The sequence below is a fragment of the Amblyomma maculatum genome, chromosome 4 (assembly GCF_055883805.1).
Source record: "Amblyomma maculatum isolate TAMU_Amacu chromosome 4, ASM5588380v1, whole genome shotgun sequence".
Taxonomy (NCBI): Eukaryota; Metazoa; Arthropoda; class Arachnida; order Ixodida; family Ixodidae; genus Amblyomma; species Amblyomma maculatum.
The window spans coordinates 18,883,190-18,896,960 of NC_139347.1; the positions used below are offsets into that span (position 1 = coordinate 18,883,190).

Consider the following 13,771-nt stretch of genomic DNA (forward strand, 5'->3'; position numbering starts at 1 on the left):
TGCTTGGTGCGTAGCGTTCGAGGTGCACTGCGAGGACCTCGGATTTCCACTCGGCCACAACAGTGTCATCAATGCTGGCCGACTCAACAGACACCAGAAAGGCACTTGAAGGCGGTTCCGTGCCTTAATTTAAATCGGTTGAGCCAATCTTCACTGCACTTGAACTCTTCTTGGTTCAGAACAATGGTAGGTTGCTCCTCATGTTTCCGTAGAAGCAGACCATTCACGAGGATGTTTCGCGAATGTGCATCACGAAACCACGCCAGCATGGCCTCCTCGACATCGAGGAATAAAGCCTCACAGAGTCAAAACCTCTCTGGCTGCAAGTCACCCGAGACTTCCTTTGCCAAGACTGCCTCCTTGGCACTGATGGTAGTGTTCAAGGTTTGCTTGGATAAGCTGAAGGCCACGGCAACGTCCACCTGCTTCTTGTCCTTCTCACCTTGTTCGATGATATCAAGCTTGTCCTTCAGGAAAATTTGCTTGCGTTTCGTCGTTTCTGGGAGTTGATGCACAGCACTGGCTGATCCAGTTAGCTCCACCCCACCGATAACGTCCCAACAGTACAGCCAACGTTGAGTACAGCCACTACACCGACAGTACGTCTTCCCGCACAAAGCATACGCCGCACTGAACGTAAACACCCCAACACATCTTATTCTGAAAGAACGCACTACCAAGCGACCACACTTTTTTTTTTTTTTTTTTTAATTTTGGCAAAAATATTATGGAAGTATAAGCAGGTATAAGTGGTAAGTAATTATAGCGATCATAGCAAATTACCCGTCAATATATCAGAAATGGTCAAAATCAGCCCCATTTCAAGCCGGTCGAATTCAAGCCAATTTAAGGGCGCCTCAGAATGGTGGCGGCCTGTGTTGATCCTGCTAGCGCCGTTCCTGTCCCGAAAGTAGGCCAAGCAATGTTTGAAGTTGAAAGAAATAGAATTCAGAATGTCCGCGGTACAGATGTCTGCTGTAAATGAGAGTAAAGGAGAGAAATTATGCCCAAAATTTAGTCCATTGTATCCGAATATCCGCAGTAGCCAAATCTGCAGTAAGCAAAGTTTAGTCAATTGATGGGATAGCAATAACCAACCTAACATCGCAGATTGGTATGTTATACACAATTGAATATCCGTTGAAACAGGATCCGTTGCAACAAGGTTATACTGTATGATGATAACACTCAAGATGCATGTAATTGTGCTTGACTGAGGACCATAGTATGCCTACTCACTCTCAGCTTGTTTCAGACAGTACTAGAAGCATATAAAGTGTACCCGGTACAGAGTGCATGTTGAAATACTGACAGTGGTATCCACATCATTCACCTCATTCTTCCTACAAAGCAGTGAATGACTTAAATGATACAGACATTAATTACAAATGCCAATCACTTTTCCTCAATTTTTTTCCTAAACGTAAAGTAAAAATACCACCTCTCAAAGATGCAAAAGAATCACTCATTGCAAAAGCGAACGACCCTGAAAAAATACCATGACAAAAAAAAAAAAAAAAGACTGGGAAGATTATAAATTTGCTACTGATCTGCTGTACCTGCCTGTACAGACATACAGTTTTACTATATATTTGCAGATTCACAACATAGTCGAAGTTGGTAATTTTAATCACACAGTAAATAATATTTTTTTTTTTTTCAAAGCTGCCTGTTTCCTTTCATTCCTGAAAAGTATACATGTAGATGCCAGTAATTAAGAAATGCTTATTAAAGTTCAGAACTTGCTTCGATTTTCATTCACCAGATGGGTTAAACATCTTATTGCGTTCAAAGAACTCCTTGTAATAAAACTAAACTATTACTGCGGCCTGATGCTACCCTGTCACAAGATGCTAAGGGACTCCTGCAGTAAGATACGAACACAATAGGCTGTGCAACTTCATATTTGCTGCACAGTAAAAGCTCATTAATTTGGACTTAGGGGACATGAAAATCTTAATTACTGAATGGCCCCTCAAGTGGCATCATTGCAACTGAGGAGGCTTCATCACACTAACTACAACAGCACATGTTAAGTGTGCAATTTTGGAGTACTGGCAGAATGGAAAGACTTGCTCAGACAGAAGCGAGTGAAATTCATTATGGAGCCACAATGGCAAGATGCTTTCCAAATGGAATTAGAAAAAAATTGACATGCCACTCAGCATCTAAAATGGCATGCAGGTGAGCTCGGTTGGCTGGCTGATGTGTGACCGAGAGCACCTAGTAACTGCTAGCTGGTACAAAGCTCACAAACGTGAAGCTGAAGTTGTGTTGCCGGACTAATGTTCAGGGACCGGGCCCTCCTAACTGCCTGCATATCAGCTGCTAAAATGTCATGGCTGTATCTGCAACACTCCACCCCCAATTCAGGCTTGAGGAAGGCTATTGGGACTATTACTTCCTGTGCTGGTCATATCTCAAAACCGCGTGATCCCACATTGGCAGCCCACAAAGATCAGCTGGTATGAGCCCAGCTGTATCCAAATCAATGTATATACAGTCGTGCCTCGTTAATATGTACACTTTGGTTTCTGACCAAAACTGTCCATAAAGCGAGTCATCCATAATAACGAGTCATGAATATAAACAAAAAGGATTTTATTGAGAAAAGAGAATTGCAATTAACGACTGCTTTTGTACATAACGGTGCGCACTGGACTCAAAATTTCACAGAGCACCGGCAATTTTGAGTGCATTATCCTTGCCATTGTTGTCTTCGAAAAATTGTAGTGCAGTCTGAAGCGACTCGCTTACCATGACACCCGTGATGTTGGGCTTTGTGTTGGTCGAACTTGCGAGCACGAACTCCTCACTGGCTGATGAATCAGCGTCTGATTCTCTACTCACCGCCACTTCCAAAATGGCCTCTTCACTGAGCAAAGTAGCCGCTAAGTAGCTGCTTGAGATTCTCCTGAGGTGAGGAAACAGCTGAGCTGTCGATACTAGTCCCTTGCAGCTTGGATTGACTGAGATGGCTTTTGCCGCTTATATTCACAGATTTCTTCGCGCCTGCGTTCAGCTCTATTCTTTTGCGTTTAACTCCCGCCATGCCAAAAGCCAGACTCAAGTTGTGGGTTACAGGCTCCTGATGCTGTACACTTTTTTGCCTAGTTAACCTTTCTGCCTTTTCGTTCTTCTGACTCTTTCTTTCTTGCCTTGTACTGTTTCTGTATGGAAGCAAGGGAGTCAAGTTGGCAAGCTGCTATGCAGAGGGTTATCGAACATCCCATCTTGGCGCCGTTTTTATGTGTTCCCATAAAACAAACACTGCAAGCTGAAGTATAGTTTAGAACAACGGCCAGCCGACTACGAAGAGCTCATACCTTGTCAAGGGCTTCGTTGACTCAAAGCGAAGCCGACATACGGACCGCCTAGTGTGCATAGTTTGGCAGTTCGGCAGCGCAACAGGGACGAAAACCAGGAGCATGAGAGGGAAGCGCGTCCAGGACGGGACGCCCGGTCTCGGTTGCGTATTCGTACGTTGCCTTTCTTTTGTCGCTCTACTTTGTGAGTGTGTCTTAACTCTCACCGAAAAGCGTTAACGGCTTCATGGAACACACATTGCGCTTTGGGAAAGAAAACTTCAGTTCCTACCGCCACTGTAGGCACTTGTCTTTCTTCCTGTCATTTCTTTCTTACGCTTTTACCAGCCTCTCTGTTCACGTTCAGCAGAATTTATTGCAACCACATGTTGCTGTTTTCCCGACTACGGCGGCACTTCCGCTGCACCCAGAAATCTCCTGGTTCCCCCCTTTCGGGGTCTTTCTTGCGCTGACCCTCGGTTTGCTGTGTACGTTCTTTCCGCTCTTGCGCTCCCCCTCCCTTAGAACGGCGACACGCCTGCTGTGGTTCTTTGCAACCCCACAGGACTCGTTCGGGCATCTCGCCGTATCGGCCGTCACGTAGGTTCGCGGGCGGCGCGCCCTTCTTTAACTTGCGTTCGGACTCCTCTGATTTTTTTTTCAAGCACTGTCCATATTAACGAGACAAAAATACATGGGTCCAAGTGGGACGCGTGCATTCTTCCCCTGTCCATTGTCCGGACAGCGAGTTTCCATATTAACGAGGCATAAATACATTGAAAAGCTTTCGTCCCCAGAAAAACTGTCCATAATTTGGGTCGTCCATATTAACGGGGGTCATATTAATGGGGAACAACTGTATGTACTACAGTGAAATCTCGTTACTACAAACACCACATTAAGGAATTTTTCAAATTAACAAATTTTTAAAGAATTCCCTGGAGATTTCCTATGTTTTCAATGTAAAACTATTTCAGTATTCCGAATTTTAAGATAGCGTATATTTCAAAATAAGGCATGTATTTTATTTTTTCTTCTATAATCTAGGAACATCAATATTATGGATTTGGCGAAAATTAACAGAGCCGCTGCTCGCAACTCTCGCGTGAAACAGAAACCGCCGTTTCCGAGTGTATAGTCATTGGGCTGTAGCTATCATCATCAGCATATCTAGTGCCAGCGCCTAGTGCCACCACAAAGCTCGTTACTACAAACACCACATTAAGGAATTTTTCAAATTAACAAATTTTTAAAGAATTCCCTGGAGATTTCCTATGTTTTCAATGTAAAACTATTTCAGTATTCCGAATTTTAAGATAGCGTATATTTCAAAAAAAGGCATGTATTTTATTTTTTCTTCTATAATCTAGGAACATCAATATTATGGATTCGGAGCCACCACAAAGCTGTGGTTTAATATGTAGCAGCCAGCAGGCCTAGCTGCCTTCCTTTTTCCTTCCTGTGTTGTGTGCCGTTCGCCAGTCGGTCGTTTGTGCCATTCGCACATGTGGGACATTTTGTGTGTGTTTGTGTGTGTGTGTGTGTGCGCGCGCGTGTGCGCGTGTGTGTGTGTGTGTGTGTGTGTGTGTGTGTGTGTGTGTCGCAGGTTATTTTATTGCGAAGTTAGTGCGAGATCTGATGATGACTGCAGTCAGCAAAGTGCCAAGAAGACAGAAACACAGCTTTCACTGTCAGAAATCAATGCAGGGAAAAAGCGAATCCGCCTCTGCAGACAGCTAGCATTGCTCCATCGACAGCCATGATAATTTTGAAAGATTTTCAAACTTCAGGAAGCACTGAAGATGAGGCCATATAAACTGACGTTTTTTTGCACATGGACAAAGGTGCAATCACGCACCCGATGAGGTGTTGCGTAAAGTGGAAGGTGTATGTGCTGTACTGATGTAATGTAGAGTGTGATCATGTTTGCTGCACACGGCAGAAGAAAGTAATTAATTTCTTCAAATAAATCAGCTTTGAAGTTAGTGCAACATTTTCATTTGAGGTTTTGCTAGTCTACACACGTGCCTACTACTAAAATATGTCATTTTCATAGCTAGGTTTGACCACTGGCTTATAAGCGCAGATTTTTCATTACAACAATATTTCAAAATAACAGATTATTTTTAGCAGTCCCGCGGAATTCGTTATGTTGAGATTTGACTGTAGTCAATGCCATAAAAGCGGCAGCAGTCCAAGTTACCATGTTTATGAATAGAAAATTTAATGAAAAATTTGGAGCTGTTGAGACTTTTCTTATAGCAAATTCTTTCTTATCCAATATCAATTGAGGATTAGCACGTTATGTACATGTTTTGAACAGTCCAAGCTAGGAAACGGCAAGCAGCATGTCACTCAGCTCAATCTCCCTCCTTTTTCAAGTCCCCCTCACAGATGAACAAAGCAAACAAATTTAAGAATTTTGCTTCCCAAACACGAGTCTCATATGCTTGAGTTTTTAAACCCAAGCAAAGAGCCTATCCAACAGCCTGCTTCTGGTCTCAAGTGCCCCACAATATGCCACCAGGTTCAGCTGAAGTCATGTGGATATTTTCTGTCCATCTATGTTACAGACAGTTCATCAGGCTTGCCAAACTGATGCTGTGGCTAGCTAAGTACTCCAGACTGTTCCACGACGACTGCCGTTTCCATTACCAAGTATACATCACGCAAAAGCTTCTTTGATCTCAAATCTCTACCTCTGTTTTTCTTTTGCACGAAAAACAAGCTTTGTACAGGATACCTCGAAAGCAACATCATCCTTTATAATACTGATAGAAACAAAACTTCAGCAGCCTCTGCTGAAGCTGAACAAATACTCTAGTTTGTAAGTGAAAGGGCTAAAGTAATGTGAACAGCCTGAAGCTAAACAAAGACTACTCTACATTATCACCATTCTCAACTCTTGCACAGCACAACAGCTAGCAAGACAAAACATACTCATTTCAAATGTGCCATTGCCTTTTGCATAAAGGGGAAGCCAAGATATTCAGCACTAAGGGGATAAATCATATGTGACCGGCATGATGCAAACATATCAGCTGCGTAGTGGTTGAGCCTCAATATATCGAACATAAATATTATGAATTAATGGCTATATTGAGCTCACGCTGAATATTTTTAGCAAAAGTGCGCAGCTCTTATGCTATACACTGACCCTGAATGTCTACAAGGCGTATATATCAAGCTCCAAGCAAGATAGCAGGTGCCAAGCTTAGCTGTGCGAAGCAAGATACTGATGAGGCGAGCCTTCACAACACTGCTTGCGCCTTACGTCGCACTCGCCAATAGTGCCATGGTGCTTTTGTGGAGTGAAGTGGTGCTAGCCAGAGCATTTCTGCCCCCTTGCACCAGTTGGTTGTAATGCCTACAGCCTTGCCATATCATGCTGCACTCACATCAGCTATCACGGGGTGATAAAAACATTCACAGCTTTCATTCTGGCCCACCATTTTCCATGAGACACTGTGGTTAAGTGAGGAAGACACCACAGCTGGCATTTGGAACTTTTTTTTTTTTTTTCGTCTGTTTTTTCCCCTCAGTTCTCCGGAATTGGTGCAACCGTTTTCAAAATGATGGAGTTAAACATTGAAACAGGGATCTCCCTACTATCTAGCAAGTGTCACCCGTGTTCCCGTCCTTTCACAAGAGTAAATTCTGCTGCTCTTGCATGCATCCTTGAAGAAATTTTATATATTATGGATTCCAGCTATATCGAGAGTTCTCAAGCTCTTGCTTCAGGGAACCTCAACAGCCATCAATATATGGTAGGAGCCCCTCCTCCGTGGGACCCCCCCTGCCTGGATCCTTTCCTTTCCAGTGGTGGAGCCACCGGTCACGGCATAACGATGCAGCGTGAACTGCTATTCTCTGATTCATTCAGATCACCACAGGTTCCACAGTGCTGCAAACTATTTGTCAGATAAAGCACAGTGAAGTTTGCTCCAAGTGCAGCAAAGTTCCCGCACGAAACAAGCGATTCTCATGTTGATCCAAGCCTTGCTTTGTACAAAGCACTACAGTAAAAGCTCGTTAATTCCATCTTCACAGGACCGGAAAAAAAGTTTCGAATTATCCGAAGTTAGATTTAGCGAATGGCCTCTTCATGTGCCCAAAAATTGGTCAACATTCAACTGTATTTCAGTCAAGAGTGATGCAACTGCGATTACTTTATGCATTCCCATCAGTGCTTTATTGCGCGCACGCTTTCGTAAGCATCAAAGCAGAACTGCACGAAAACGGTAAGGGTCTCCCTGGCATCTTCTATGATGCAAAGCCATAGCGGCAGTGCGGGCCCTTTACAAGCAACCTGTGTCACGAGTAAGGCTTCACCGCATGACATGCTCAACGGAACTTGATGAGCGCACATTTTCGGAGCAGTGGAAGAACCACCTCAAAAGCCACACCAGCCATGCACACACAAGCCCATCGCAGGAGCTAACGTCAAATGATCAACATGCCGCGATGATACTGCTGCGTAGCAACTTGGCGTGCTGTCAAGAAATGTGCTGTGGGCTGTGACGATGACAGCTCGAAATGGAGGGACGCGCTAACAACAAACTTCTTGTTTTTTTTAGATTCTCAGTGGCATATACGGGAAATGGGTTCATTACGCAAGCCTTGGAGGTCATGCAGAATACAGAGCAGGCAGCTACCACAGTGGCTGCCAATTGCTATCCTCCAGTGCCGCCAGCCGCTATGCCAGTCATGGCGGTAGTTTGGCTTTGCCCATTTTTCCATGTTTTAACCTGGCTTTATCTTTTCTCCCCATTTTGGAGGCGTGCAGCTACGTAACCCTGCTGCCCTACCGCAAGGGCGTTTCTTTGACCATGTGCTAGGCACCACTCCGCCCAGACGCAGCAGCGCATAGTTCTAATTATCCGTGGTGGAACTGACTCGCATTCGAATTATTGAGTGTTTTTACACACAGATTTCTATGGGACCAAGCAGTGGAATTTGAATTATCTGAAAATTCGAATTATCGAGGTTTGAATTAATGAGTTTTCATTTTACTCAATACAGCAAGTCTGGAAAAACTATTTTCTGCTCTATTCATATAAGGATGCATACTAAACTGCCACCTAATATTCACAATGTGCTATAAAGGTCAAGCTTGTACTGATACCCAGCACATACAAAAAGGTCTAAGTTTTCCAACAGCAATCTAAGTTTCTAAATCAGCCCCAATCAGATTTCACCTGCTCTACATATATTTCTATCTGAGGCCTTGTTCAACAAGTTGTAGTCCAGACAAGTATACTACCTCAATAGCTTTCATAGGATAGTCATAACAATAAAGCCAAAACCAAGGTTAAAATACAACCCCCTTCCCCATTTTTTTTTTTTTTTCAGACACATCTTTAGGTACCTTCTAAACTTCATGAAAGCTTCGCAGAGAGGGCAGCGAATATGAAAAAGCCTGACAGACCACATTGAAATGTATAGCCCATCAACACTAAAAGAGCTTAAGATTCTACCAAAACTCCAAGCAAAAAGCCAACCTACCTTGCTACAGAAATAAACGCTGCAGATTCAAAATGTATAATGCATGCATCATGTGCTAACAACTTACATTATGTGCAGGAAAGTTAAACTGTCGATAGCTCTTCTTCTCAAGGCTTCTTCACAGAAAGATCAAATGGAATAACCTTGAAACTGAGAAGCACTCATTTCGAATTCCACACCATCTACAAATAACACCTTATTCTGCACATATAAGGGGAGGTCACCCCTGCGACCATGGCCAAAGCAAAGGACAGCCCAACCACCGAGATGACAAAGCACAGCACAAATGCCAAAGGGGAAGTGCGCAGAGGAAGTTACAGAGCATAACTCACATGATTGAAGGTGTAGCAATTCTTAAATATGAGCTTGACATCAGCAAGGAACTCGGGCACATCCTCATAGTGGTTGAAGTGCGATGGCGAGAGCTTCTGCTTTATCGTCGTCAGATCCATAGGCTTAGTGATCACCTTGTAGTAGTTGGGCACCTGGAAGAGGTGTTGATGAGTAAGCAATGTTGGCAGGAAGCTGCTTTTTTGCTGACTGTGCATAAGCACAAAACTAGTCAGTAGAATCTTGATGGTAATCTTGGTCGATATGGATTTCAAGATGAGAAATTTTTAAAGTTCTCTGGCTGGAGTACACTGGGCACAATGCACAGAATTTTGGATGTTTCAAATGCATAGCTGCTAGGAATGATGTGAACGTGTAAGGTGCTGAGACACACCCTAGAGCACAAACACTGCCTGTGCATCGCCGGTGCTGAAAATGCCATTCGCACAGTGCACACAGCGAGCAGTGAGTGGTGACGCATGGCCATAAATAAATTTTGGTAGCTGCCAACAGATCCGCGTAGCTGCATTTCACGTGCGCCTGAGTATGGATCCTGTTCATTTCCGATGCTGCAAATTTCCAATGACATAAATATTTTTTGCGGTAGATTTTGTTCATTTCCGATGATGCAAATTTCCAATCACAAATATTTTTTGCGATTCTGTAAGACTGGTATAGCTGAAACTGCACCATAATATGATGTGCAAAATCAGAAACAAGAAAAAAATGACTGAAATTAACACTGTTTACGAACTCCTCAAATAGCAACTTTTTCCGGAAAGTTTCCAGACGGTGTCCCATTACTGTAACCAACCACATTTATGAAACCAGCAGAAAATTTTGCCTAGTTTTCTATAATTCCACAGCACTTCTGGTGCTTTCACATTCCCTACAAAGCAAGGTTGGGGGGATACAGCAAAATACTTTTTTGTTCAATGAGAAAAAAAGAAAAAAAGAGAGAGAAGAAACCCAGACATTTTTTATCTCCCTAAAAGCAATAAATGGCAGCAATATGCAGTTCATAACACCACCACTCCATGCAAGGATTTGTGTTGCCTCTTAATTTATGTCTAGGTGTAACAGTAGCAAATTTTCTATGCATTATGATACGTACAGTACCTGAAGACATGAGGAGGCAGAACAGATCCTTCCATGACAACACTAAATCAAATACAGCAAATGAAGTTACACTTCTTACTGAGCATTATAACAGGCCAAAACAAGGAAGCATCCAGGTTATAGCAATATGAAAGCACGAAGACACAAGGTATGACAGCAAGGCTTTTCACTTACCGTCCGGCTGACAGGAATGTGGAACGGGACACTCAACTCGTGGCAGAAGAGGTGAAGCAGGATCCTTTCGCATATCTTGGAGAGGGTAAAAAAAAGAAATAACAACACTGTACTCGCCACTGTCCTGCACAGTTTGCACGCCCGTTACAACCTTCCTCTAAGAAATGTTCTGGTGCTGTTTTCGCCATGTTTCACACAAACTTCGACCATAGCTGTTTGACAGAGACTCACTAAACAAGCTGATCTGGCTAGAATGAGCAAGCAGCCAGTTTGAACCTTAAACACCCACCAGCACTGAGGGGATTGGAGCAATCTTTATATTTTGACTTAGAGGGATGAAATTTGGAAGGCTGGCTTGAAATAGCATCCAACAAAAAGCTATGAAGTTTCAAAATGATAGCTTCAGTAGTTTTTATTTTGCCATTTTAGATATGCTGGTGATATGTTGCTTGCTCGCGGAAAGCCTAGCATGACAGCAAAATGGGCTATGGGTCTGCAAATGTTCTTAATAGTTACTAAGAAGTGTGGTCTAAGTCAAGATTCTCCTTAATTTTTTTTTAAACTTTTCTGCTCTTTTCCTAACTGACTTATTATGCACCTTCTCTTTATGCTTAGAAGGTATTATGCTCTAATTACTGCGTAACAAGATATGGTGAACCTAAATAGCAAATCTGAGACTGCCTTGACGTAAAGTACACTTCAGCAATTACAACAAAACAAATGGGATAAAAATCCATGCACTCATTGCAATGCTACGCTTTCCACAAGCAAGGTGATAAGTTAGAAAACAAGCTTGCAAGTTCCAAACTGGCACACTGTCTAAAATTAAAATGCTCCTGCACTAAAAAACTTGGTGTCTCTGGCAGCACGCAATTTCTTAGGCCTTTTTCCTTTCAGGAGATGGGCTTTGTGCGCCTTTTTAATTCACTGAGAGTCTTTCTCGGCAGCCCGCTGAAGAAAAAGGGCTCCAGGGCGCAGGCCCAAGTGCACAGGTCTGAATATGCTCTCAGATTGCCCGAGTTGTACTTCAAAATCGCCTCATGCACTGCTTTTTCCACAGTAAACAGTGAGGCATGCTGGTCTTTTGATAGTAGTGACCAAATCACTGAATGGAGGCTCTCAGCCGCATTTTCAGTTTTGCCTCCACTGCACTGGGCCAGCAACTGATGGTCTGAGAGGCGCTGGTACACTGGCAGAAGTGCTTCAGCGACCTTAGGTGATAGCTTGTACTTGTGAGGGAGTGGTGGTTGTCCTTCTGCCTCTGCTGATCGATGTTTGAACCAGCTAAGGGGGCCAGGGGGACGCAGCTCGTGATGGGGCTTACCATCTGTCGACGTAACGTGATAATAGGTTGACATCACTGCCCTTTGCATTTCCTCAACTTCTGAGTGGTTCCGCAGAGCGGGGCCATAGTAGACAGTCCGTTTTTTAGAGAGCTGCTGTGTAAGGCCCCCCTTTCCACCTAGTGGCTCTTCTTTTTTAGCCTTGCTGACCAGAGAGCGAAGTGCAGCCCCCGTCCGTTTTTTCACGTGATTTATGCAGTCCTCTTTGGAGAGCTGCACAAAACCATAAACTTCTTCGTCACACAGAGTGCGGAACATGTGGCTGTCCCCATCACAGACTATGTTTGTGTACCGGAGATCATTCTTGCTCAAGGAGTGCCTGAACAGCTGCAGTGCAGCCTCCACCTCCATTCGTCCAGAATTCACATCAGTGTTTTTCTGGCACTGGTGTCCACTCAGCATAAGTGGGGTCACTTTCAGCTGGCTGTCTGCTGCACCCAAGGCAGAAGTTCGAGAGAACCACACAGTCCAACACAAGCTTTGTGTGAAACTCAATTACACAGCCTACGCCAGTGTGGGAACTGTGGCCACGTGTCAGCCATGTGCCATAGTACACGACAGTAATGTTCTTTGAAAATGTAGTTTCCATTTCTATGTACACCTTTCTCACTGTCTCTAAAACATCTGCAAAAATGTTGTGTGCCGCTGCTTCTGCAGCAGGCTTGAAAGTCTTTTTCAGATGCTCTTCATATGTTTTGTGGTGTAATCCCCTATGTGAAGCATTCATGGTGGCCCAGAAGTCATTGAGAGCAGTTGGTCCTTTACTGATGCTCTTTGTCACTTGCATTGATCTTTGTCACTTGATTTACAGAAGCACTCTGCCTTTGTGGAGACCATCCAGACTGGAGGGCACCACAGGAAATACACGAAAGTACCATCTTCACAGCTAGCCCTAATTTAGTTTCGCGATGCACTGTTAGGCCAGGCTGCTAATTGCACAAGCACAAATTCCTCTTCTGGAGGTGCGGAAATGGCATCTTCTTGCGAGTCAGTGAACGCGAGCTTGCACTCTGTTGCTGAAACCGCGCGAAGCAATTCACTAACACTCGATGCTTGTTCTTTTGCCATTTCCGTGGACACAAATTGTGTTCTGAGGTGAGCTTGAATAGTGCAACATTCACTGGGTGAATATTCGGCACTGCGATGATTGGCCGCCGGCGAGTCCGTGGAAGTGAGCGTGCACCCGCGAGCGTCGTAACTCGTCGATGGCATAGGATTGCCTTCACTCACGATTGTCGGCTGTGGGCACATCTCGGAGTCGAAAAACACATCTTGGAAATGTGTCTCTGCTGCTCTGCAGTCGGGCGGCGATGACTGTTGCAAGACCACTTCGCTCGACGAACTTGCGATGGGACGCTCGTGTACCGCCACACTCACTGGCGTGTCAATCCTCACTGGCGAAGTAATGTTGCGCCCGCGGCTCAATGGCGAGAGATCGTGGCCCGTGCCACATTTGCTGGCTGGTGCCTGAGCCGACGAACTTGCACTTGCAGTGGCAGGTCCGCAAGCGGCGAGACGCTCGTGCGTGGTGATGCTCACTGGTATGTCAATCGTCGCTGGTGAAGTAATGCTGCACCCGTGCCTCGACAGCACAGCACGTTGTTGGTTGTTCTCATGATCACTGGCTGGTGCCCGACTCGGCATGGGATCGCACAGCACATTGGGAGCAAGATCGCACAGCACGTTGGGCACATACTCCGTCGATTCCAATGGATGCAAGGCTCAGCAGAACCACCTGCTGATGATCGCCGCTTCTTTCTTGCTGTGACAGGCTTGCGTTTGCGCTTCCTGTAGGCATGCTTTGTCTGGAACTTCTTTTCCAACGTTCGCTGATGCATTGCGCGTGGTCGAAGCCTCGAAACGCAAGGAAAGGAATTGCTTTCCAGCGGCGGACGAAGCAGATGCTCCTTGCACTGGCTGCCATTATTGCCGCGGCGTCAGACAATGAGGAGGTGCCTTGCAACACACCACGACGCAGAGCCAATCGGGGCGTGG

At 44.6% G+C, this 13,771-nt stretch overlaps 1 protein-coding gene across 5 annotated transcripts in view; it reads right to left on the bottom strand.

Moving 5' to 3' along the window:
- bon (tripartite motif-containing protein bonus) overlaps positions 1-13,771 on the bottom strand; it is a 160,639-nt gene that overhangs the window by 20,776 nt on the left and 126,092 nt on the right. For all 5 annotated transcript variants that reach the window (XM_084600843.1, XM_084600841.1, XM_084600842.1 and 2 more), the window contains 2 exons: positions 10,434-10,508; positions 9,143-9,295 (listed from right to left, as the gene is read on the bottom strand). In XM_084600843.1, the coding sequence (XP_084456969.1) occupies positions 9,143-9,295; positions 10,434-10,508 (228 nt within the window). The remainder of the gene's footprint in view (positions 1-9,142; positions 9,296-10,433; positions 10,509-13,771) is intronic.